Source organism: Tiliqua scincoides, chromosome 14, assembly GCF_035046505.1.
Source record: "Tiliqua scincoides isolate rTilSci1 chromosome 14, rTilSci1.hap2, whole genome shotgun sequence".
NCBI classification, from domain to species: Eukaryota; Metazoa; Chordata; class Lepidosauria; order Squamata; family Scincidae; genus Tiliqua; species Tiliqua scincoides.
The window spans coordinates 8,904,125-8,930,344 of record NC_089834.1 but is presented as its reverse complement, the minus strand read 5'-3'; the positions used below and the strand labels follow the sequence as shown (position 1 = coordinate 8,930,344).

Here is a 26,220-nt window from a genome sequence, read left to right as displayed (position 1 = left end):
ACTTCTGCCATTTTTTGGCAAAGTTATGTTAAAGGTCTAAGTGTCAGTTTATATGCATAGCTACAAAAAAGTTCAGCATCTTCCCTCAGATGTTGAATCAGCAATAGTATCTTACTTCATGTGCAGTGAACTAGTTACTTGTGTTTCAATTCCAGGCCAGGGCATCTCAGAGTGATTCATATATAGGTCATGCTTTGTTATCCACTGGGCTTCTGTTCCAAAACCCACAGTGGAGGGGGGGGGGAATCGATTTAAAGACCCACTACCAAGTTTCTTGCTCCTTTATTGTCACCCCTGAACACATTGGTATAGACACTATACCACAATCAGCCACTAGATGGGGTGAATAATGCAATGAAATTGTAATTTAACAATGCAAAGGTAGGAAATTGGATTTTGATGCTTTTTGCCCTTGTTACAAGGCATTTAAAGGTAGACCTTGGTTATCTGTAGTGTGTCAGGCTATCGAGGTGCCACCTGTATCATTCAACACAAAATCACATCTCTTGTTGCTTCTACTGATTGAGGTTGTATTGTTAGTTAAAAAAAATGTCTTTCCCATATACATGGTGTGTTGGCACAACGCAACACATCTAACCCTACAGTTTCACACCTGAACTCAAATGGGAATGGCCTATAGGTTACATAGAAATAGAGCTTTCGTGCCATTTTGATGTGGCTTTTATTCAGGACTTCAGTGTCGTACCGAAAGCTGCCGTAATCGTGGTCCATTAAAGTGTTTCAAGAACACAAAGGAAAGGATGTCGAGGTTACATTCCTGCAAGCAGTGCTCTCAACTGCAAGTAAACCAATAGTATCCTCCAACATTGGCTTGTTCAAGCATCACTATCAACTGCAACTCAAACACATCCTAGTTTAAAGGTGATGGGGAGTGATCATTAATCATTCCAACAATCGTATGAGCACAAAACTAAGAACTGGAACCCTGTTAACTAAATGCTGGTGCTTCCCAGGGGAAGTAGGTTGGTTAAGCCATCATTTCCTCTAAAGGTGCACAGCTCAAAACCCAGCTAAGCAGAGTTCCTTGCAGCTCAGAGTTCCTGAAGTCTAGTGATGCACAGTGGTGATGTCGCACATCTGGAACCACCACCACCAAGCTGCCGTGCAGCTGGCAATTGGGCCCCTTCAGCCTAGAAAAGAGATGCCTGAGGGGGGACATGATTGAGACATACAAAATGATGCAGGGGATGGACAGAGTGGATAGGGAGATGCTCTTTACACTCTCACATAACACCAGAACCAGGGGACATCCACTCAAATTGAGTGTTGGGAGAGTTAGAACAGACAAAAGAAAATATTTCTTTACTCAGCGTGTGGTTGGTCTGTGGAACTCTTTGCCACAGGATGTGGTGATGGCGACTGGCCTGGATGCCTTTAAAAGGGGATTGGACAAGTTTCTGGAGGAAAAATCCATTACGGGTTACAAGCCATGATGTGTATGTGCCACCTCCTGATTTTAGAAATGGGCTATGTCAGATGCAAGGGAGAGCACCAGGATGCAGGTCTCTTGTTATCTGGTGTGCTCCCTGGGGCATTTGGTGGGCCGCTGTGAGATACAGGAAGCTGGACTAGATGGGCCAATGGGCTGATCCAGTGGGGCTGTGCTTATGTTCTTAACTACAATTCCCAGGAAGCCTTGCAGATCTCTTGTTATCTGGTGTGCTTCCTGGGGCATTTGGTGGGCCGCTGTGAGATACAGGAAGCTGGACTAGATGGGCCTATGGCCTGATCCAGTGGGGCTGTTCTTATGTAGCAGCATGGATCCCTTGAGGAAAATACTGGTTACAACCCACAACAGGATTTGCTTTTCCCCCCTGGCTCCCCAGATTGCTGCATCTCAACTTGAAACACATCACTGCATCATAAAAACTTTGAGTCCGTTTTAAGAAGGAGACGGGCTGCAGCCTCTCGCACAAGGCCAAGGAGGACACCGCTTAGGAAGCCACAGCCCCGCAGTAGCAGCACGTCTTTTGAGAAGCCATACTCACTTTGGCAAGGTACTCCCTCATCACCTGGATGAAATAAGGCATTGCAAAGTCCATAATATTGTGCCTCCAGGACAACTCCAGGACCACATCCGGATGCAACAAGTCGTAACACGTGAAGAGAGCCGCGGCAAAACATTCCTTTTTGTCTTCTTCCAGGAACCACTGAAGGAGCTTCTCTGCTAGCTCAGCATCTTTGGACTCTGCCGCGTACTGCATGGCATCCTACAAGGGAAGCAGCCTTGTCAATCAAATGAGATTAAGGCTGCAATCCTAACCACACTTTCCTGAGAGTAAGCCCCATAGAACAAAATAGGACTTCTGAGTAGACCTGGTTAGGATTGGGCCCCAAGACATTGTCAGCCAGCTGCACTTTCTTAAACACTCCAGAAGTGGAGGATTTTGGTCTCCGGCTGTGTTTGTCAAGATTTATCTTCCCAGAACCACCAAGATCCCCCACTTCTAAGGCAATCTTAGCCCAAACAGTTTCCGTCAGACCCATCTTGTGAATACGGAGCTATCCTAAAATGAAACAGCTCCTTTGCAAAGCTGAACACTTGAGCTGAATCATCATACTCTGTTCTTTGGCCAGAGTAGCTACATCAGATATTTTGACTCTAAAACATGGGTGGCCAAACAGCAGCTTGCGAGCCACATTGACATATAATGTGCGGCTCGTGGGAACAGGTTGACTAAGCTCCTTTTCGCACCACAATTAACAGGCTAAATACATTTTCAAGCTGTACAGTCCACTGCATTAAAAACATAAGTTCAGTGTTCAGGGTGAGCAAATTAAGAATTTAAATGCTTCTTAAATTATTGCAGCTCTCAAACATCTGAAGTTTTATCATACATGCTCTTACATTAAGCAAGTTTGGCCACCCGCTGCTCTAGAACATAGGCAGCTGCAGAGTCAGGTCCTCAGTTCAGGTAGGTCAGTACCATCATCAACAGTGTTACATAATTCAGACAGGAATTTCCCTGCGATACTCTCTAGGTAGCCCATTATCTCCCCTCAATACTAGCCAGGGGACCTTTAATGAAATTGATTGGCAGGAATAAGATTGACAAGAGGAGGTAGTTCACATAGTGCATCATGGGTCTGTGGAACTCATTACCACAAGACATGGCAATGGCCACTAGTTTGAGTGGCTTGAAAAGGGATTGGACAAATTCATGGGCAGGTCTACTGGCTACATGCTCCCTCCAGATTCAGCAGCAGCGTGCCTCTGAATTCCAACCGCAGGGAAGCAACAGTGGTATGCCTTTCTCTCCTGCTTCCCCACTTCCTGGGAGACAGTGAGTGGGCCACTGTGGGAAACAAGATGCTGATGGGCCTTGGGCCTGATCCAGCAGGGCTTCTCTTCGGAGATTTCCTGAGATTGAATTGAGAACCTTTTGCATGCAAAAGCACCTACTACTCCACTATGGCACCTCTCTAGCATCATGAGATAGACATTAAGAGCAAAGATCTAGGGCTGTTCTGTCTTTCAAACACAAAAAAAGACTCCACCCCCATCCCAAAGGGAACCACCACTGACCTTATAAAGGCGATCTTTCTTGCAGAGCTCCACACTCTGCTTCCATCTATTATTGCCTTTATATAAGTAAGCCGCAATACGCCTGAACTCAATCAGCTCGTGCTTCTCCAACCGCTGAGCCAGCGTGATGTTGTCGAAGTTATCGTAAGCATCAATGGATGCCCGCAAGCCCTGTTTGGAGGAAGGAGAAGTGAGATGGCACCAAAAAAAGGGTGCCAGGAAAAAAAAAAAGAGCCCTACAAAAACCAAGGTTGCCTCTACTCCATCAGTGCTACAGAACAGGTATGCCGCAGCTTTTTAAACAGGCGAGGAGCTATGTCAGCTATACAGAAGCTCTCCTACTTATGAATGCCTAATGTATGAACGAACACCTTCAGATCCTACTTTCAGTTGGTAGCCAATGCTTCTGGGTACGGAAACCACTTGGGGACATTTCAAGCAGCACCACTGTGAAACTGATAGAACCTTTGTGAATTTGGCAATAAGGAAGTGAAACTGACAACACCCCCCAGTGAAACTGACAGCTACAACAGCACAGATAGGGGCATTACTGTACTTATGAACAGACCCCTGAAACGCAATACGTTTCTGAAAAGGCGGCTTCTATGTTGTCTCTCTCAAGCGTTACTGTGGGACCAACTTTAAACATCAGCCACTACTGTGAACTTAAGAGGATGAGGATGTTTCAACTACCCAAGAGAATTCTCCAGCTTGTACGTCATGCCAAAGTTTGTACGTCTGGCCTCGGGGTGGACAAGTCTACCCTGACTTTCCGATACCAACATGATCTCTATGGCTCCCATCGGTCTGCTTTTGCACACTGAAAGTAATTAAGTTGGACTTCCACCAAGTCCAGCTTTCGGCCCACCTAACTCAGGACTATTTATTCCAACAGTAGCTTTCCAGTGTCTTTGCCAATCCCACTTGGAGGTTGGAGCCTGGCACCTTCTGCATGCTTAAGCAGGTACTCTTCCAAGTCAGCCCCTGCTTGCTGGATATAACACAGAGCAGTTACCCTGCAGATGCCTGATCTTGTCTGATGTTGGAAGCTAAGCAGGGTCAGGGCTGGTTAGTACTTGGATGGGAGACCGCCTGGGAATACTGGGTGCTGTAGGCTTCTACCATAGTCTTTCGAGACTGAAGGTTGCCAACCATTTTAGAAAGGGAGCTCTGAAGAAGAGGCCCACGAACTGGATGCGTTCATACTGTTCCTCACCATTTCCATCCCACATCCATGCTCCAAGCCACCCCCATAACACTTCAAAGAGCTCACCTGATAGTCTTCCTCCTCCGTTAGGAGATTATTCAGTGCCTCGTTGACTCCTTTGTTGTTATGGTTCTGGACTGAGCGCAAATAAGGCTTTACTAAAGGCAGCTGATTAACCTGTAAAACAAGAAGGGTAAGTTTTAGACAAAACTGCTTTGCAGGACCTCAGAAGTACAGGGGGGTACTCAGACATTAAGGTCTTCTCTTGTTAGTCAAGTTGCATACCAGCCCTCTCTACAAAGCCCAACCAAAAGGAACCTTTACAAGCAAAGTTAAAGATTGGGAACATTAAATACTGTTAAGAGTTTTATAAAGTGTGGGCTGCCACAGATCTGGAAGTTGAAAATAGTCACAACACCAAAATCTTTGCATTAAAAAAAGGTAAGCCTGCCCCCGCTGAAGTCGAAGACCCCAAGCAGACAAACCTGGACACTTTGCATGAACTTGTGTGCCTCCAACTCACCTTGGAGAAAAAACTGACAGTCCTGGTGTGATCCAGCCGTGGGGACAACACAAGGAGGAGATCATTGATCAGCAATGGTTTATAATCCAAGTAGAACTGTAGGGCTTTGTAATACAACTCCACGTTGGCTACCTACAGACAGTCAAGGGTGAGCCATTAGAAGATGAGCTGTGGACCAATGCAACTGATGTAGTATTTTAGGAAAGGACCCTAAAAGCAACAATGATTCCATTTGAGGCTCAAGTGCCTACTAACTGCACCTCAGAGTATGTCAGCAGTTATATTTAGGAATGACAAATCCTATCCAGACCATATTGTGCCTACATCACAAAGAGTAGGTCAGGGCAACATTTAAGGGAGCCAATTCACACTACTCTCAGAAAGTTACAGATCATTTATACCTAAGTCAGCCATATGGAGATTTGTTACTAGCCTTTCAATACCTTGCCATGTTTGTTTTTCAAGGTGCTCCTGGCTAGTGCAATCAGAGCATGTCAACTTTAAGTTGTGACAAAACCTTTCACACACCATATCCAGGTCCAGCTGCGAAGGTCCAGCCATTTCAGTGGTTTACCTTGGCAATAATGTCCTTGAATTGCCCTTCCTTCCAGGCATCTGTAGGATGGTTCATCATCGAAATTATTGCATTGTCATACTCTTCGTATTTGTCATAGAGGAAGACCAGTTCTCCCCAGAGATGGGCCTGTTCCGCTGCTCTGAGCACCTGAAAAACAGAGGGCAACTGTTGTTCACCTTAAGCATATGTATGCTGGACAGAGACAAGGAGAACCCATCACTGGGATGACAACGGCTGATACCATGCCAGCTTTGCTGGCTCTTGATTTTGCTTTCAGAGACCAGAAGTGTTGATCTCTGAAAGCTCCAAATGATGGTTGTCAAACATAAGGTTTGCAGGCTGGATGTGGCCCGTAGAAGCTCTTTATCCAGCCCTTGGGCTCTCCCAGCACCACCACCAGCTGAGCTGTGCCAAGGTATCACTGCTGATAGGGTGCCCCATGGGAGATATGGGCTTTCCCATATCTTGAAAATGTGATCGATGTGTGTATTTTCTATCATTTACAGCTAAAGCAAGTGCTCATTTCTGATCATGATCTGTTCAATGACATCACTTCCTGCTTAACAACATCACTGCCAGCCCCCAACTGGCACCGTGAATGCGATTCAGCCTGCTGTATGAAATGAGTTGGACACCCTTGCTTTAAATGGCTTGTAGCTAGGATCTGAATGAATGCCTTCTCCCATCCAAACCTGCCCAGTCTTTGGTCTGAGGGGAGGCCATTCTATATCCCACCATCAAGGTTCAAATTCCTGCTCAGCCATGAATCTTCCTGGGTGACCTCAGGCCAGTCACTATCTCTCAACCTCACAGGGTTGCTGTGTGGACAAAAGAAGGGAAGGAATCTTATACCACCCCAAGCTCCCTGGAGAAACAGAAGTATAAAAATGTGAAAAATACATCTCAGAGCCTTAGCTAGTGTGGTGCCTCAACTCCGAATTCTCCTTAGGATGCACGCCTGAACCCCCTCACTGCTGGCTTTGTCGTACAGCAGAAGCTACTGTGATTGGGCAATTCTAAATTTCAGTCTACTGCCCCCACCCCAATACCATTTTTACATTTTTATTGGCTCCTTAGAGTGCTCACTGCAGACAGGACACAAACACTAACAGGAAGTCTGGAGAACACTAAAATTGAGTGTTGGGAGAGTTAGAACAGACAAAAGAAAATATTTCTTTACTCAGCGTGTGGTTGGTCTGTGGAACTCCTTGCCACAGGATGTGGTGATGGCGTATAGCCTGGATGCCTTTAAAAGGGGATTGGACATGTTTCTGGAGGAAAAATCCATTATGGGGTACAAGCCATGATGTGTATGTGCAACCTCCTGATTTTAGAAATGGGTTATGTCAGAATGCCAGATGCAAGGGAGGGCACCAGGATGAGGTCTCTTGTTATCTGGTGTGCTCCCTGGGGCATTTGGTGGGCCACTGTGAGATCCAGGAAGCTGGACTAGATGGGCCTATGGCCTGATCCTGTGGGGCTGTTCTTATGTTCTTAACTACAATTCCCAGGAAGCCTTGCAGGTCTTCTTGTTGTCTGGTGTGCTCCCTGGGGCATTTGGTGGGCCACTGTGAGATACAGGAAGTTGGACTAGATGGGCCTATGGCCTGATCCAGTGGGGCTGTTCTTATGTTACCTGCACAACATACCTTTGGAATATTGACTCTGGACCAGAAAAGTTCTAGATGTTCTCTCATCTTCTGGGGTTTGTACTTGGAATATAAGATGGCAAGTTCCGTGAACATTCCCATGTGGGCCCGCTCCAAGCCCAGAGCAGCTTCTAGGAGGGCAATCAGCTCTTCAAAGTAACCGCGATCCTAGAATTCAACACACAATAGGAACCTTTGCAGACTCCTGGCAAAGACTGGCCAAGAACCCCAAAATCCTAATTTAGTGTTAGAGAACCTTGGCTTTAAAGGGTACTCCCTAAATATAGGGAAAGAACATCAGCTTAGATATGGGAAGTTCCAAACCCCTTTACGGAATACAAACAGGATTATAGTTATATACTCATTATTATAATCCATACGTTTTCAAGGAACATAGTTATATAACTGTTTATGCTGTCCACTACAAAGCTAGACTTAGCCATTCTTTAGATTTCAAACATCATTTCTGCTAGAACCTCCCTCAATTATATACTAGACTGACCCAGGACTTCCTGAAATACAAGTTCTTCCCCACCCTCCTTACTAGTTTAACAGAACCTTGTAAAAGGGAATCAACTGCATGACATTAATTCCTATACCAAAAGCCTTCTAGAAAGACTATATTAAATGCCAGATTGAGGCTAGCCTCAGATAATACTGCAGTAGCATGAAGACTTATACCTTAGACCGTTAAAGGCATCTGACCTGATAGTAACTGATCAGCTCCTCAAGCTCATCAGCATGGATTACTATGTGCAAGCCACAGATCTGTGCAAGCCGAAATTCCTTTCCGTCCACGCAGGCAAAGCACACCTGCAACCAGAGAAGTGCTGTTAGCAAGTATGTACATCAAGGTGAAAGGCCCAGGCAGCCATTTTGCCCTTGGGTTCAAAGATGCCACTTTACAACTTCAGTCCTAATTCCCCCCTTTTTTAAAAAAAAGGAAAGCTTAAAATGGGTTTTGTTTTTTTTTGAGCAAGTAGTAGGCAGTTAGCAGTGACAGCTTTAAAAGGGATGGTGCAATATTTACAGCTGCAGATGCTATGACAGATGAGTTGTATACTAGTTTTGGCAGCCATTAGCTGTTCAATTTCTTATCACAGTTACAACCTCATTTACAAAGAGGCATTTTTACCTCTTTCCAGGTCCTCGTGCTGTTGGCTTTCCGGGCGCTATCAACAGCCACCTGATACTCCCCCAGGTGAACCAGCGTCGAGGCCAGGCGGGCAAAATTTGATACGTTGTTGTAGAGCAGTTTTGCTGCATCATACATCCCCTCTTCGTAGCAGCGATCGCCAACCTAAAGAGGAAGTGGGGTCTGTCATAGGGCAAGAACACCAAGGCTCAAAGATCGCCAACAAAGCTAGCATTCACTTCTCACTTAAAGGTTGTTGGTTAAGTACGAGGCACTTACCAGTTGTATGTGAGCATTGTTGGGGCCACTGACAAACTCTTCCAACTCGGAGAGTCTATTTGTTTTTGCCAAAGCAAAAATCAGTTCTGTCTCTACGTAAGATTCCCTGGCTTTTTTCCTAGCCATCTGCAAGAACTTTACCAGGTCCTCCCAGTTATCTTTGGGGTGGAAGGGAAAGAGAAGAGAGTTTTTCTATTAGTTTACAATTGAAACATTCTCTCTAATATATTAAAAATAAAATATTGAAATGAATGGGGACCCACTTGAAATTGGCTCGCAAACCACCTAGTGGGTCCCAACCCCCAGTTTGAGAAACACTGGATACAGTGGCAATATGCCAAGTTCAAGCTTAAAAGACTATTTCAAGACTGTTAGAGAAAACCGCCTTCTTGTGAAATCAGAATGTTGGGCCATCTTAGGTCGGTAGCAACACAGGTTGACAGCAGCTGAACAGGGGTTCAAGGTGAGAATTTCTCTCTGGTCTTCTTGGCAACTCCAGAGATTGAACTTGGGTCATACTGCAGGCATAAAGGAAAGAGCTCTACCACAGAGCCACAGCCTATCCCATAATTTATCTGTGGTCAGATTCAGATACTATGCAGGATCATGCAAATGACACCACATTCAGACACACCACTATGCTTCCAAATATTTACGGGTGCTCCGACCAGACTCGATTTCTACATGGCACAGGAGTTTAAAAATTGGTACTGTTCAATGAATATCCCTATGGATTCCTGCTATTCAGGCAAGAGGAGATCAAGTTCCCAAGTTGCACAAGGTCTGATCTGCAAGAGGAACCTTTCAGGTTACCATTTCTGTTGGCTGCCTGGACAACTTCCATGTAGGCAGAGGGATCGTCAGCCTTGATGTAGGAGTCTATGGCTTCCTTAACCAAGTCCTTTTGAAGCTGCGCCCTGGCGAGCTGGCTCCAGACTGCTGGTTCGTTGCACCTCTCTGCAAATTCATAGGCCCGATCCAGGTTGCCAATGTGCTCTATCAAGACCTTAAAACAGGTATGAAAACTTTAGCTGGTTGCAGACTACACACTGCAGGTGAGGAGACAGAAGAAAAGCAGTCAAGTCTCTCTCTCTCTCTACACTGTCACAACATAAGAAGCTTCTCCGTAACATAGGAACTTGCCTTATAAAGACCTTAGGTCTATCTAGTTCAGATCAACCACCCCTCCCTCTAAATGATGCTGTGTTCTACAGTTCACAACTGTGAGGACGACCCTGTATTTCTGGTAATGTGGGGCCATCAAGTGTTACCTACCCCTGGAGTCTCTCCTTTTGCCTTTTCGGCCTTTGAGCACCCAAGAACCATTTTGCATGAATGTTTCCAACATGGGAGGCCTTGAGCCAGCCCTATACATGCCCAATGCTGCCTCCCCCCCCCCCCACCTGATGTGCCAGCTTCCTCCTCCTCTATTTTCTACTTCACCCTCCCATTTTTTGGACTGGGAGAAGAAGAGCTATGGAAATAGACTAGTAGATAGTGATGGATGATCCCCCTCTTACCTGCTGTCTGAGAGTGGGTGGCTTTCCGTCAGCGTCATGGATGGCCCAGCCCCAAACACGGTGGCATCATTAGGGGGACACAGCCCACAAAAGATAACACCATCAGGAGGAGTTGACACCAAAAGCTCTGGAGCCCAGGTCTACCTGCCCATAGACAAGGCTCCCCCATCTTACTTTTCCTCCATGATCCCAGGTCTTCCTGGAGGCACAGCCCAGGTTTACTTGCCCAGTCCAGCCTTTGTATTTCATTCTCCATGAGGCCAGATCTACTCAACAAGAGGGTGAGAAGTGGCTGGCAAGGCAGATCAGGTGGGCCCAGAACTCTAGGGATGGATATCGTCCATGGGGGGTGGGCGACACCATGAGTGTCACCAACTGGGTGACACCAACCTTAGTGAAGCCACTGCCCAAGCATGAGGATTTTAAACAGCAAGAAAGGAAGTCTCCACCAGAGGTGAATGGTTACTGAGTCTCACCTGAATTGCAGAAGTATTCACATCGAATTTCCTAAAGATAGCAAAAGCTTCCTCATATAGCTCATTGCTAATAGCTATGTTTGCTATATCAGGAGCATCATAATTGTCTAAACGGTTGATGTACTCCATCACACGCGTGCGATCTGCTTTTATGGCAGTCAAGATCAGTAGGTTCTGGAGATTCCTGCCAAAGGGTAACAGACAGCGTTAGACGAAGTGGTTCTCAGTCCAAATGCTTTTTCTAGACAGTCTTACGAGTTTTGTTTACAGCATAAGAACATAAGAACATAAGAACATAAGAACAGCCCCACTGGATCAGGCCATAGGCCCATCTAGTCCAGCTTCCTGTATCTCACAGCGGCCCACCAAATGCCCCAGGGAGCACACCAGATAACAAGAGACCTCGTCCTGGTGCTCTCCCCTACATCTGGCATTCTGACTTAACCCATTCCTAAAATCAGGAGGTTGCGCATACACATCATGGCTTGTACCCCATAATGGATTTTTCCTCCAGAAACTCGTCCAATCCCCTTTTAAAGGCGTCTAGGCTAGACGCCAGCACCACATCCTGTGGCAAGGAGTTCCACAGACCGACCACACGCTGAGTAAAGAAATATTTTCTTTTGTCTGTCCTAACCCGCCCAACACTCAATTTTAGTGGATGTCCCCTGGTTCTGGTATTATGTGAGAGTGTAAAGAGCATCTCCCTATCCACTCTGTCCATCCCCTGCATAATTTTGTATGTCTCAATCATGTCCCCCCTCAGGCGTCTCTTTTCTAGGCTGAAGAGGCCCAAACGCCGTAGCCTTTCCTCATAAGGAAGGTGCCCCAGCCCCGTAATCATCTTAGTCGCTCTCTTTTGCACCTTTTCCATTTCCACTATGTCTTTTTTGAGATGCGGCGACCAGAACTGGACACAATACTCCAGGTGTGGCCTTACCATCGATTTGTACAACGGCATTATAATACTAGCCGTTTTGTTCTCAATACCCTTCCTAATGATCCCAAGCATAGAATTGGCCTTCTTCACTGCCGCCGCACATTGGGTCGACACTTTCATCGACCTGTCCACCACCACCCCAAGATCTCTCTCCTGATCTGTCACAGACAGCTCAGAACCCATCAGCCTATATCTAAAGTTTTGATTTTTTGCCCCAATGTGCATGACTTTACACTTACTGACATTGAAGCGCATCTGCCATTTTGCTGCCCATTCTGCCAGTCTGGAGAGATCCTTCTGGAGCTCCTCACAATCACTTCTGGTCTTTACCACTCGGAAAAGTTTGGTGTCGTCTGCAAACTTAGCCACTTCACTGCTCAACCCTGTCTCCAGGTCATTTATGAAGAGGTTGAAAAGCACCGGTCCCAGGACAGATCCTTGGGGCACACCGCTTTTCACCTCTCTCCATTGTGAAAATTGCCCATTGACACCCACTCTCTGCTTCCTGGCCTCCAACCAGTTCTCAATCCACGAGAGGACCTGTCCTCTAATTCCCTGACTGTGCAGTTTTTTCAGTAGCCTTTGGTGAGGGACCGTGTCAAATGCCTTCTGAAAGTCCAGATATATAATGTCCACGGGTTCTCCCGCATCCACATGCCTGTTGACCTTTTCAAAGAATTCTATAAGGTTTGTGAGGCAAGACTTACCCTTACAGAAGCCATGCTGACTCTCCCTCAGCAAGGCCTGTTCGTCTATGTGTTTTGAGATCCTATCTTTGATGAGGCATTCCACCATCTTACCCGGTATGGATGTTAGGCTGACCGGCCTATAGTTTCCCGGGTCCCCCCTCTTTCCCTTTTTAAAAATAGGCGTGACATTTGCTATCCTCCAATCTTCTGGTACCATGGCTGTTTTGAGGGACAAGTTGCATACCTTAGTCAAGAGATCTGCAACTTCATTCTTCAATTCCTTAATAACCCTTGGGTGTATGCCATCAGGGCCCGGTGACTTATTGATCTTTAATTTATCAATGAGGTCTGAAACATCTTCTCTTTTAACCTCTATCTGACTTAACTCCTCGGTTAGGAGGGGCCGTTCGGGCAGCGGTATCTGCCCGAGGTCTTCTGCCGTGAAGACAGATGCAAAGAACTCATTTAATTTCTCTGCCATCTCTAAGTCTCCTTTTATCTCCCCTTTCCCTCCCTCACCATCCAGAGGGCCAACCGCTTCTCTGGCAGGTTTCCTGCTTCTAACATATTTGAAGAAGCTTTTATTATTCCCCTTAATGTTCCCCTTACTGCTTAAAGCAGTAATATGGGCAACGAGAACCCTTTTCAGAAGAGTCAGTGCTGGAAACTAGTTGTGTGCCTGGGTGAACTACAAGCTTAGAGCCAACTCTGAAGCTGTATTGTGTTCCCAAGTGCTTGCAGAATGAGAATAGCAGGGTCCGTAACATACAGTTATCAGGATTTTTAAAAATAGAATGGCCATTTGAGCCAAATCCCACATACAACATCAGAAGCAGTTTCTAAGAACGTTTAGCTAGGAGCTAGGAGAGAACCTGGCTTTCCCACCTGTGCTCGCTGAAGACGGAGTTATCCAAAACTATCTTTTCAAGCAACTCGATGAGTTCGTTGGGTAGGTCAGCCGTCATGAAGGCTTTGACTGTCACAGAAACCTCCTCTGGATCCTGAGTCTCTGACAATGCGGTCTGGACAACCTGGTAATTTAGAGAAGCGTCTTAGTGCCCCAAGTAGAGCATCCTACTAGCCTCAATGTTAAGGAGCAGGTATCAAAGTAGACCTGGAGCACATCGGTTGGCAGTTGCACAAGATACAAGTCGCAAGGGCTTGCGTAGCACAGTAGGTGCAAGTTACTAAACGGCTGAGTTGCCATTTTACCAAATAATTCCACACTACTGCATGTGGAATTCTGCCAAAAACCAATCAGCTGAGACAACATGGAAAGCCTCCTTAACATGCACCAAGTCTTAAAGTACAACCTGGAAGAGGGAATGCACCTTTGGTAATAATTTTCTTGTAAGGAACAGTTCGATCCTATGCCCTTTAGTCAGAAGTTTCCCATTTAATTCAGTGGTGCTCATTCCCAGAAGTTGTATATAGAATTGCAGATAAGGTCTTTTGCTGAAGTCAGAATAGCTATGTTTCAAGCTTTTTTTAGTATAAAGTCAAATCTACCTGATCAATGAGCTGCCTTCTAAAGGGATTGTTCTCCTCCAGGACATTCACCCACAGTTCTGCGTCTTTTCTACGGACGAGATAACGAGCCTCGCTCTTGAATAAGGAGTTCTCGTTGCAAACCTGAACACAAAGGGATGAGGAAAAACCTTATAAGTATGTACTTGCTTTTTGGCCCAGAGTACCCTTACAAGAATTCATTTTCAACTGCACTGTTCACAAACATAGTTGAAATGCCATAATTGTTCACCATCCTCACAACTGTGACCATCGGTTTAAGACACTTTTTGGAAAACACTTGGGGAGGCTGCCTTCACTGAAGGGAAGAGAGGAGTATTTTCACTACATCACTTTTGGTCTACACCTGGGAGTTGATATTATTGCAGCTGGTTCTAAAGCTAATAACCTCAGGATTCAATACACACTCAAGTCTTGTATATGAAAGACAGGCCCAATAGCAGTGCTAGAGGTCTATACCACAATTTCTGAAAGACAGCCAAACAAGGCAGCCTCTGAAGGACAGAGGTTGTCCTTTTAGAAAACTCCTTGTTCTTGGACACATAGTACTGTTTCAGGAGCTCTTGCATCAAGTTGATACCACAAGCAAGTGTTCTGAGACTTGCAGCGAGCCAGTTTAAGCAAAGTCTTAACTATCCTGTCTTTAATCGGAGCACGCAACACCTTTTTGAACCACTTATGTCAGTTCAATGCGATTCCAAGCGCAATTCAAAGTACTGGTTTCAAATAAGTATATCATTTCATATCAGTAGATACCAGTATTTACTTATGGCAGGAAAGAACAGAAGGGACAAGAACAAAGGTCTCTTGTTATCTGGTGTGCTCCCTGGGGCATTTAGTGGGCCACTGTGAGATACAGGAAGCTGGACTAGATGGGCCTATGGCCTGATCCAGTGGCGCTGTTCTTATGTTCTTAAACTACAATTCCCAGGAGGCCTTGCAGGTCTCTTGTTATCTGGTGTGCTCCCTGGGGCATTTAGTGGGCCACTGTGAAATACAGGAAGCTGGACTAGATGGGCCTATGGCCTGATCTAGTGGGGCTGTTCATATGAATGGTTAAATCAAAATGCTCCGTCCTTCAGAGAAAGTTAGCTAGCCAGTTAGACAGTTCTATAACAATTCACTCTAATGTTCATATCCAAGAAGAAAACTTATCCTAACCTTAATGAGCTCCAGGTCACACTGCCCCCTCTCGTAAGCAACACAGGCCAAGTGTGGATCCCTCTTTTCACAGTATTTGCCCACAACACAGCTGTCATAGAACGGGTTCTCCCGCAGGAAACGCTCTGGGTTGTTGTTGCTGTCAATATAGATCTTCGCCAGGGCATTATGGGTTGCCGGTTCTTCACAGCCTTCATGAATTCGAGACTCGAGCCATGGCAGCAGCAGCTTAAGCCTCAAATTGAAATGCATACAGGTCAGTTACCCCTAAACCCAGAATTCCAACAACCAGAATGCTCCGAAACATGGAGTTCGGAACACCAACATGGGATCTTTTATCACGTGCACTGGCTGGCATAGCACAAGGCATACTGGGGTGCTACCCAGCTGAAGAAGATAGCCGGGTGGCTGCAACCCAGAAGATGGTGTGAATCTGAGCAGGTGGCCTTCCAGGGGTGAAGGGAAGGGGCTAGTCCACACTGGCGCTGGACAGCATATGTGCAAACTGCACACATCAATGGCAGGTTGCTTCTTTGCTTGCTCAAGGCCTTCTGTTCATTCTCATGATCCTTGGATATGTAGGAAGATATCCCACATGAGGCCATGCCTTAGATGCAGTTAGACCTGGATCCCATCCCCTCCAAGATCTCATTATGTTTATGCACACATTCCAAAATTTAAAAAAAAAAAAATCTAAAATCCAAAACACTTCCGGTTCAAAGCACTTTGAATAAGGGACACACAACCTGTATATGGTTTGTAATGCTGGACTAGAACCTGCTTCAGGAGGGATGGGGACTGGTTGGCAACCTTTAGTCTTGAAAGACTATGGTATAAGCCTACAGCACCCAGGATTCCCAGGCGGTCTCCCATCCAAGTACTAACCAGGCCTGACCCTGCTTAGCTTCCGAGATCAGACAAGATCAGGAGATAGTGTTCAGTATAGGGAGATGGTTGGCAACCTTCAGTCTCGAAAGACTATGGTAGAAGCCTACAGCACCCGGTATTCCCAGGCGGTCTCCCATCCAAGTACTAACCAGGCCTGACCCTGCTTAGCTTCTGAGACCAGACAAGATCAGGCATGTGCAAGGTAACAGTTGCTGCTGGGATGGGGACTGCTAGCTTGGCATCAACCGTCTTCCCCTCCATCATCTGCAGCTCTTTCTACTTGCTGCCTCTGGAGGGAGGAGCTAGGGAATCTTCTCATCAACTGCTAGGGACCAGTTGATAATCAAGGGAAAAATCAAGGTGGCTTAACAAGTTCAGATTTTATTTTTGTATGAGACCATTTAGTAGGTAGCAAAGCAAAGTCTAGAAAATAGCTTCCATTTGGCTTTTTTGACAACAAAGTCTTTCGGGAGTTAATTGCAAGTTGGTGTGTTATGTTATAAGCAAACATTTTTTTTTTATTAGCTGTATGAAAGTGTTTAATGATCTTTTAACTGCATGCCAATAAAGGTACTGAAACTGAAACTGAAACTGAAACTGACAACAAAGTCCAAACCAACGTTTTAAAACTCACAGCAATGTAACCAGCCTAGCCTGGGTGCTTCTATTGTAGAGTCCCCATCAATTGTACTTCCTTAGCCTGTGGGATGCAGGACCGATTTCTTATAATGAGTATGTGAGAGGAGGTTCATGGTGGGGGGGGGAAGAAGGTGGGCTTCCAAGTATGCAACTCAACATGTAGGGAGCCCATCTTGGATGAAAAGTTTAATAATGGGAGCACTTCATTGCAGGTATCTTAAAATAGACGAAACCAGTAAACAGCAGTATCAGCCAAGCCTTAAGAGTAAAAATTCACTGTGGTTTGTTTTTATTATGCTCAATAGTCTTTAGAAAAGATTATGTTGCCTTGAGCACCACATGGTGAGAAAAGAGTCTCAAATTTAGAAAATGAGAACCTTTACACAGGGTCTTACCTATTTCTTTTTTCTACCTCTGCTACCAATTCATCTGTTGAGAACTGGCCTCTCACCACCATAATCAAATTCTTAATGACATCTTCGGAACTATCCACATCCAGAAGCCCACCGACCACAGCTGGAATGCGGCTGGGGTTCACCTAGGATGAGTTTTAGAGGAGAAAAGTGAGTTGGTTTCCTGGTGTAGTGAGTCATTAGGCTCATAGTATTGACTTAGGTTATTAGAAAGCAATTAAAATCATCCAAAGCATCACTGAATTAGGTGTTCTCGGAGGATGCAACAACATACCCTCGGATTAATTGCCACACACCCCCACCCAAGCACATCCTCTTGCGCCCAATGCTTACTTGTTCTTCCCCAAATGAGGCCAGGTTTGCCACTACCAACATCAAGACAAGCTTTAGAGTTACATGTTATTCTTTGAGGAGTTTGTTCCAAGGTTTGTTTTACCTTTTGAACATAGATCTCAATGTACTTCTGTAGGTTGTTACGGTAGAGGTACAGAACCAGGTCATGGACAAAGTCAAATCTGTCGCAGACAATTATGAGGGGAAGCTGGTCTGTGAGCTTGGCTTCCTGTATAAGTAGAGAGAACAAGGTCCTGTTATGTCCCAAGAAGCATCAAGTGCAACATCAGCTTAGACAGGAGGCATAAACTAATCCTAGTCCTGCACAAATAAAACCAGTTTATTCCAATGCCACTCTTAACCCTTTAAGGACAGAAAACCAATTCTTTGTAAACCATTTTCTCACCCTGTTCTAAGCAAGCTCCAATGACAGTTGTAGGAAGAGGTGTTAAGTGTTTATTTTTTTGCAGATTTCATTTTCTGACAAAAATGGGAAGCGCAGGTAGTGGTGCCACCAAAATTCCCCTGCAATTGAGATAGTTGGCACTTGAATTTTACCTTTAGAAAATTTTTCACCCGTTCTGGATTATAGCAGTTGCTCTCTCGACAGATCCTTTCTACCTCTTTGATTTGGCCAGTCTTGCAGGCAGCCTGGATATACTTAAAGTGAACATCTGGATCCTGGCTGAAGTTCACAATAGAGCCCAAGAAATAAAACAGCCCTAGGGAGAGACAAATGGTTGGAGGGCATGCACGTCTATTCCCCCCCCCCCACACACACACACAGTTAGAGAATTAGCAGCAGCCAGAGCACAACTGAAAGCCATTTTGGCATGCTATCTCATTCAATTAGCTTCAAAGAGAACAGGATTACAGTTAACAGACCCCCAGAAAATTTAAGAGGTACTCTAAACTAGCCACACAACTGCTTTAGCCTCCTACACCTCCAATAATAATAATAATAATAATAATACAGGTATTTATATACCACCTTTCTTGGTCATCAGATTTCTCCTCTGACTTTATTCAAGGCGGTTTACATAGGCAGGCTATTTAAATCCCCGTAGGGATTTTTACAATTGAAAGAAGGTTCTATCTTTCAAGAACCACAACATTCAGATGTTTCTTTCTAATCTGGTATCGCATTCTGGCCTCCATCCTCCCATAATCAGAGCAGATGGAATAACTTGGCCCAGCTTGTCAGCTGCTTCAAGGTTGCATGGTGCTGGTGGCCTCGAACTGCCGACCTGTGGATGTTATCTTCAGGCAAATGGAGGCTGTACCCTCTAGACCAGACCTCATGCCCATCATAAGATGTAAAAAACTGAACTTTTAGGCTTTGCCAGCCAATGAATTAAAGAGTTCAAATGCATGTATGTGTTGGCTGGTAACAGCTGTGAATACAGATTTTGCCAAACTGTGGAACATGGATGCTGCCTAGGATTGAACCCAGTTACCCTAAGAACAGAGCCGCAGAACCCAGAAGAGTCTCCCAGAAGTGACGTCACAAGAGGCAAAGACCATAGAGGTCAGTGTGCTGTGAACTTTGAAGATTGCTGAGCTAGATTATGGTCCTCAAGTCTTGCTTCCAGAACCTCATTAGTACTGTCCAGATGTTTTCAAATCCACCTTCACAGACTTAGATTTCCCACTGAGTCTCCTGCACTTGCCTGGATGACACCCAGCTCTGAACACACAACTCTCCCTGTTCCCAGACCTTTGGGATTCCTTGGCCAAACAAGAGCACAGAAAACACCGATTGGACGCCTGCACTTGACAGCCTTACCCTCATAACTTTTAAACGACTCAAAGAGCTCCACAAGCGACTGGGTGCCCAGCTGTTCGTGGTATTTCGAAGCGACTTGCACGCAGAGCTGCAGGTTTTGCCGGATGTTGGCAGACAGCATTGCACGCAGGCACTCCACAGAATCATCAACTGACAGGGAGCCAAAAAAGTTTACAAGCCACTACAAAAAAAAAAAAGGAGGACACAAGCCACGATTTGTCAGGTTCATACAATAGAAGCTAAACTCTCAACATGACAGCTTTACAGGGCTACAGTATCCATTTCTGATGCTGGCAGGTAAATGCGCACAAGAACATTTTGTTGAGTTACTCTTTTGTTTTTCATTGCAGAAAACAACAAGCCCCATTCATTACATAAAGGGTATACCTGCAGCATGGTGCCAGAACTGGGCTCTTTTAACCCTTTAAAATGGAGCAATCAAGATTTTAGCAGTTTTAACTGCCATTCCCCCATCACTGCCATGCCTAAATGCCAGTGTGGCTCCATGTACTTCTGAAAAAGGCAATCTCCGTTCCCACCCAGCCCCAATAAGGCTACTAAGACACAGTTATAGCATCTTACCTCTGGATTCAGAAGATGCGTGTGGACAACAGCACGCTTAATGTCGTAGAGGTCTGTATAATGCTCCAATGCTCTCTGTAGCAAGCCTGCCTTTTCACAGAGCTGGGCAATGTGAGCACGGTCATAATGTGTGAACATCTGGTTTCCTAGAATGGCGTCTGCAACCTGGAGGAAAGTGTCAGAAGTCTGTTATTGTATAAAGGAACGTTACAGCTTCAATGCTCTTGAAAACTAATGCATGCGAATCTTTCCCTTAATGCTGCCATGTGAACAACATCCCAGATTCCACCATCCATGGATGCTAAGCCCGCACCTGAAAGAGTCTTCAGGGCAGCTAAAAGTCACTTCCAGTCACATCACAGAAGTGTTCCAAGGCCAAGTGAGGCCAATGGAGTGGACCGAGGGCCCGGTGTGGCCTCTGGAGGGCCCATTGCAGGCCTAAGACAAGTAATGGCCATTCCACACTGGCCCCCGTGGATTCCAGCATCTTGATTTCTGTACTTGCGGGGGTATCCCGCAACATAAGTCCATGTTAGGCCTAAGTTGGCATGAGAAGCCTGAACCAAACTAAGTAAGTGTAACTGAGAAGTTGCTAGCAGTTCCCAGCTGCAGGAATGTGGGTAAATAAACAAAGAGGAAGGAATGTGTTGTCTCTCCTTTGATGGCCAGGAAGGACAGATAACAGGAATTATGACCAATTGGAGTGTTTGGCAGACAGAGTCTCCTTAGCAAGGGTGATTGAGTACAGCTGTGGATCTTCAGTTGGGAGGGGTAAGAACTATGAGGGGTTAGCAACCAGGCCAACTTCGAGAAGGTTCTGTTCATCAAGGGTTCTGATTGGACAGTCTAATAATTATGAAGTCACCTCAGTACTATTAGCATAAGAGGCATAATAATGAGTGCCTAGGGGGTGTGTTGGAGGTTCCCTCTTGGACAGCGAGTGGGGTGCGACGTCATGCGCGCATGTGAGCTCCTTTGTCCATCATGGGCACCTGGCCCCATAGGCAGCCCTGGAGCTAAGAGATCTACGAAGGGTAACTGACCCAGGTGAGAGATAAGTGTTAACACAGATAGCCAGCTAGCTTTATTATATTATTGCTGATATGTTTCCTAGATGTTTATGCCTCTAGCATTTGCTGCCTTATATGACTTATGTATCCTGATTAGTTTAGTAATAAACTAAAATATCTTTTACTAAGTTGTTTCATTGCCTGTTGGGCACAAAGGTTCAGAATCCTGCCTAGCCGTTCAGCAAGCTACCAAGTACTCGTTGAGGTCTAGTACCTTGAGGGCTGAGGCTTTATTGAGAAAGAGCTCAGTGCCTGCAAGGGATAGTATTAAGCCTAGAGGGTCTCAGTGTCCCTGGACTGAGGCACTGGCACGTACAGGGTGGTGGCAGTACTACCGGGCAAGGGGCCTTGAGGGTTTTAAGGTTCAAAAAAACCAAGAGCCCTAAGTCTCCAAACCCCCCCCCCCCCGTTTACGACAGGGGGTCCTGGAACTAATCCCCTGCAAAAACAGAGGGCCCACTGTACTTAACATCTGCTGAGCACGTGTATTGATGTGTCCTTACATCCACCCTCCAAGCAGCATTGTTCAGATGTTGGAGATGAAAGACTGGGGGCTGGTTTGCCTAATGCCAATTACGGTACAGGCAAGATTCAAACCAGGACAGTCCCAATCACAGCTTGGTCTTACAACAGTTCCCCTCTGTTGTGTTCCAGAGGGCTGCCATCCTATGAAAGGGAATGGAGAAGGGACAGCTTTAAGAACTACAGAAGCAGGGAGGGGGGAAATTTTACCTGTGGAGCATGAATAAGGTTCATCTCTAGCAGACGAGTCTGAAGGTGGCCTTCAGCAGGTCGATTATTTTTCAAGGCATCCAGTAAGAAGGAGGTGCACTGCTGAATCAAGCTGTTTTCCATAAAGACGTCTACAATCTACAGAGATCAACACAAAGCCACTCTCATGAGTCATTCTCACCCCTCAAAACTATTTTGGTGCTGTCAAGGCTGTAGTCCTCATGGGAGGCATCTTGCCTTGTTTGAAACAGGACAGCTATGCAAGTTCTAGCTATGATCATGTACAACATTCCCACCAAAGCCAACAGCCTCACACCTGCTACTGAAGGAACTTTTTACCCAGTACCTCTGCACCATCTCTTAATTCTTCAGCACTTTGCAAGAAGCCCGAGGAGAGGACTTACAGTTCTCCCTACTTCTTGAATATTTGCAGCTAAAGCAGTTCATCTCACACAGCTAAGATCTGGCAACCAACAGGGGAAGGAGATTTAGAAATTCTATTCTGTAGAATTTCTAAGACCTCTACTCTGAATCCCAATGCTGGATTTAGACTTAGTGAAGTCCTAAGTTAAATAAAGCTTGGCAGTCCCTTGTTTAAAAAAAAATTATATGCCAAGATTGCTGCATTAGCTATTTTTAAAAGGTGTGTATGTATATTCATACAGAATTTTTAAAACCCCCCCTAAAAAAAGGTTATGCCATTTTAAGGCCCTTGCAGATTGCAAGGGTCAAAGCTGTAGTTAGCTTATGCCTAAATCCAACACTGCTGAACCCCTTCTGGTACACCAGACATCTTAATAGGGCAGCGACAAATTAATTACAGTAAAAGTTCTGTGATCTTATATATACTTCCAGGTTTTTCAAAATGGAAGAACCTCATTACTGGCAAAGTGAGAGCAAACTAGAGTTCTTTCCAAAAAATGAAGCCTTTCAACATGAACAGAATTGCCAGTTCTAGAGATCTGAACCATGCAGAAAACTTTAAAGTCAAGTTACAGGTTGATTTGTCTTCTCCGGAGTGCGCACATTCTCAAGTTACTTTCACAACCTGAGCATCTTTTCCCAGCCACAAGGACTGCCTCACAATAGGATCCTAGATAATGCTTCCAATATCCCTCAAGATATCGAGAAGGATTCCTTTCGGCCATTTGCACTGCCTTGATACTTCTCAGGCAGTTCATTAGCTCTCCTCTTGTACAGGGGCAAATTATACCAGGAAGTAGTTGATTCACCACTACAATATCCAAATGTATGTTCAGAGCAACTACCCTGCTAAATCACTTTTGGATTTAGGCCTTTCTGGAACACAGCCAATAGCTCTGCATATACAGGCTGATCAGCTCATCTGCTTAGTGACAGTTTCCATAAAAAGGGGTCAATTCCAATTACTTGGAGGCAATAAGTGACAGAGCCATCCCAATTATTCGGATTAAGAGATCAACGAGAGGCAGACACCCAAATGCCCACACAGTTGAACTAGAGGAATCACCACTTAATCATATTAAGATCATGTTATTTCAGCTTGCCTGCTAGAATTCCCACGCTACAACACAGATGAAGGCGGTAGCATTTTTTTTTTTACCTGGTTGATGTTTGCCAGGGGCTCTTCATCCTGCACCAGCATCTGAGCAAACTGAAGTCCTTGATCAGGGCTCACCCTCATCACACTTCGCAACAAGAAAACCCAGTCTGGTGTGTAGCCAACCTAGAAATGGCATTTTAAAGAATTACAGGGTTTGAATAGATTGTAGCTTATAATTGAGGGGAGGGGGGTAGGGTGGAAAAGGAACCAAGTCTATTCCTGCACTTTTGGTAACAAAACCCAAACAAGTCTTGGTATATCTTCCTGTCACTAAGGTTACACCATCCAGTTCAAGTCAGGTTTGTACCCGACTCAAGTCATTTCTTTTAACTAATCTCTGAAGTTCTACCTCCAGTCATACGATATGCAAGTATAGTCATTAGAGGACTATAGTTCCCATAGTCAACCCCTGGGGGCTGGGGGATAAGAATAGGCCCTCAGTTTGGCTGTACTTGTCGTAAGAGGCGACTAAACAGCCACCGGGTAGATGGGACTCGTTAGCCTGGGAAGGCAGCTCATCTGAGAGAAGGAAAACTTTGATCCCAAACCTCCACTGCCTTGTGGCTACATCCAGTTATGGAAAAGGCTTCAGGAGTCAACCTCGAGGCAAAATCTGGAGCCGGAGTCCCTGAGGCAGTTCATGGCTGAACACAGTCACGTTCTGGCAACTCCTGCGACGCCGCTGGAACCAACCGTATTGGCCTCTGCCTTTCCATTGGACCATTTCAGTGACGTGGAGAGGGGGATTTGCTGCATGGGTAACAGTCTATCCTCCATATATACTCTACCCAGGCTTTGCGCACTGGAGAGCACGCTCTGTTCCAGAACCACCATTCAGAGCACAATACCATAGTCTTCCGAGACTGAAGGATGCCAGCATTACATTAGGGGACATATCACCGAGTGCATCTTAATGCAATATTTTGGGTTAACAATGTTAGAGAGAGACTACCCTCCCTGTTTTACCGAGGACAGCTTGCAACATGAATTTAAAAATACAGATAGGATACAATCCACAAGGAAGAGAGATGCAATACCACAATCCAAAACAAGATCTTAGACCTTCTCCGGAAGAGCAGAAGGGAGGAGGCAGAGAAAACCTCCCACAGAATTCCATGTGTACAGAACACAACATCCAGGTCACTTCATTTATCTAGAGATGCCTTGGGAGGATCAGAGTCTAGTTTTGATGTTTTTTCCCCCACAAGCAGGCCAAAGACTGCAGGACTCCAAGGCAACTATTGCATACCCCACTTAGTACAGGAACATTCCAAGGTCTTGCCTCATCTCAAAAGATAACACGGGCAACTATTTAAAGAAGCTTCTGACTGGCAAGTCAAGTGCTATGCAGTCACATCTCTTGAGGAGGGGGGGGCGAGAAAAGAAGGTACACACCTTTTTGGCATAGAGAACAATTTTCTGGAATTGGCCCGTTTCTGCAAAACACTGAATCACTTTGTTTGGTACGTTTGCCCGGAGATAGACGCTGAGGGCAAGGGTTGGGTCAGCAGTCTTTACAAGGTCTCCCAGCTCCTCGGAGCATTCCAGCTGAAACAGAAAAGCATTTCAGGAGCACAGCCAAGTCCCATCTCATCTCCAAGCACAGGGGTGTCAAACTCATTTCATACGGAGGGCCACATCGCATTCATGAGGGCCGCAAGTGATATCGTTAGGCAGGAAGTGATGTCATTAAACAGGTCATGACCAAAAATAAACACTTTTTTCTCACTTAGGAACTCATTAGCCGCAAATAACAAACGAGAAAATACACAAATCTTGAACATATTTCAAGATATGGGAGAGCCCAATTTTCATGGGGGCTGCCCTTTTAGCAGTAACGCCTCCGCACTACTCAGCAGCTGAAAGCCTGAGGGCCATATAAAAAGCTTCCATGGGCTGCATCCGGCCCCCAGGCCTTATGTTTGACACCCCTGTCCTAGCATGTGATACACAACCGCAATTAAACCAGGCGTTTTGGCAACTTTAACACTGCCTACCTCCCTCCAAGGGCTGCCGTGGTAAGCAACCACCAGTGCCCATCTAAAGGCCATTTGAATCTAAAGGATTTACCTTGCTGTTTGGGAAGAGGAAAACCTCGATTGCTAAAACACAGGAACGCAGCCTAAAACTGTGCCAGAAAGTGGTCTCCGTGAGAAGCTTCTCTGGCTTCATGAACCAGGGGTGGCCAAACTGTGGCTTGTGAGCCACGTGTAGCTCTTTCACATATATGTGGGTCTCAGAAATATGTTGGCTGAGCTCCTTTGCGAATCACAATTGATAAAAGTAAATAAATTTTCAAGCATTATTTAAATTTAAACCAAGAGTCCACTGGACTAAAACATAATGTTCACAGTGGGTAAATACTTAAACCAGCGGTTTTCAACTAGTGTGCCGCGAGGCAGCCTCAGGCGTGTCCCCGGGGCCAGAGGAGGCAGGCAGCAGCGAGGGCGGGAGAAGCAACTGCTTTGACCCTCACAAGGCAGCAGTGAAAAAGGAGCAGCAGTGGCTGCTTTGCATCTCCTGCTGTGAGCAAGAGGAAGGCTGCAACCCGATCCTCCTTTACCTAGGAGTAAGCCCCATTGACTATTATGGGGCTTACTTCTGAGTAGACATGCCTAGGATTGGGTATCAAGCCCCTTGTTTGCCCTGCCTGCTGACTGGGCAACCAGAAAAGCCTGGAAAAGCCTGGAAGCAAGTCTGGGCGGAGTGGGCAGGCAAGCAGGTAGGAGGCCATCAAGCCTGCTGAGGCCACCAGCCTAAGAATGGGCTGGCTGAGGGTCCAGGAAAGTCTCTTTTCCTTGCCACAGTTGCCTGCAGCTCCCCAAAGCAACCCTCCCTGCCTTGCCTTTGCCTTTCAGAGGAGGGGTGTTGGGCCACAATCCTATCCACACTTTCCTGGGAGTAAGCCCCATTGACTATAATGGGACTTCTGAGTAGACACACCTGAGCTGGGCTCTCAAGTTCC

General features: G+C 45.7%; 1 protein-coding gene and 1 pseudogene across 3 annotated transcripts in view; both read right to left on the bottom strand.

Annotated features, from left to right (window-relative positions):
• Positions 1-26,220, bottom strand: part of LOC136634191 (clathrin heavy chain 1-like) — a 55,474-nt gene that overhangs the window by 5,310 nt on the left and 23,944 nt on the right. For all 3 annotated transcript variants that reach the window (XM_066609543.1, XM_066609544.1, XM_066609542.1), the window contains exons 9-30: positions 24,651-24,803; positions 23,256-23,378; positions 21,674-21,811; positions 19,872-20,036; positions 19,290-19,470; positions 18,062-18,225; positions 17,607-17,732; positions 17,153-17,295; positions 15,231-15,465; positions 14,052-14,174; positions 13,428-13,573; positions 10,914-11,097; positions 9,731-9,923; positions 8,918-9,075; positions 8,639-8,803; positions 8,209-8,316; positions 7,504-7,671; positions 5,852-6,001; positions 5,278-5,409; positions 4,821-4,931; positions 3,548-3,718; positions 2,010-2,231 (exon numbers count right to left, since the gene is read on the bottom strand). In XM_066609543.1, the coding sequence (XP_066465640.1) occupies positions 2,010-2,231; positions 3,548-3,718; positions 4,821-4,931; positions 5,278-5,409; positions 5,852-6,001; positions 7,504-7,671; positions 8,209-8,316; positions 8,639-8,803; positions 8,918-9,075; positions 9,731-9,923; positions 10,914-11,097; positions 13,428-13,573; positions 14,052-14,174; positions 15,231-15,465; positions 17,153-17,295; positions 17,607-17,732; positions 18,062-18,225; positions 19,290-19,470; positions 19,872-20,036; positions 21,674-21,811; positions 23,256-23,378; positions 24,651-24,803 (3,459 nt within the window). The remainder of the gene's footprint in view (positions 1-2,009; positions 2,232-3,547; positions 3,719-4,820; positions 4,932-5,277; positions 5,410-5,851; positions 6,002-7,503; positions 7,672-8,208; positions 8,317-8,638; positions 8,804-8,917; positions 9,076-9,730; positions 9,924-10,913; positions 11,098-13,427; positions 13,574-14,051; positions 14,175-15,230; positions 15,466-17,152; positions 17,296-17,606; positions 17,733-18,061; positions 18,226-19,289; positions 19,471-19,871; positions 20,037-21,673; positions 21,812-23,255; positions 23,379-24,650; positions 24,804-26,220) is intronic.
• Positions 16,219-16,338, bottom strand: LOC136634641 (5S ribosomal RNA; annotated as a pseudogene).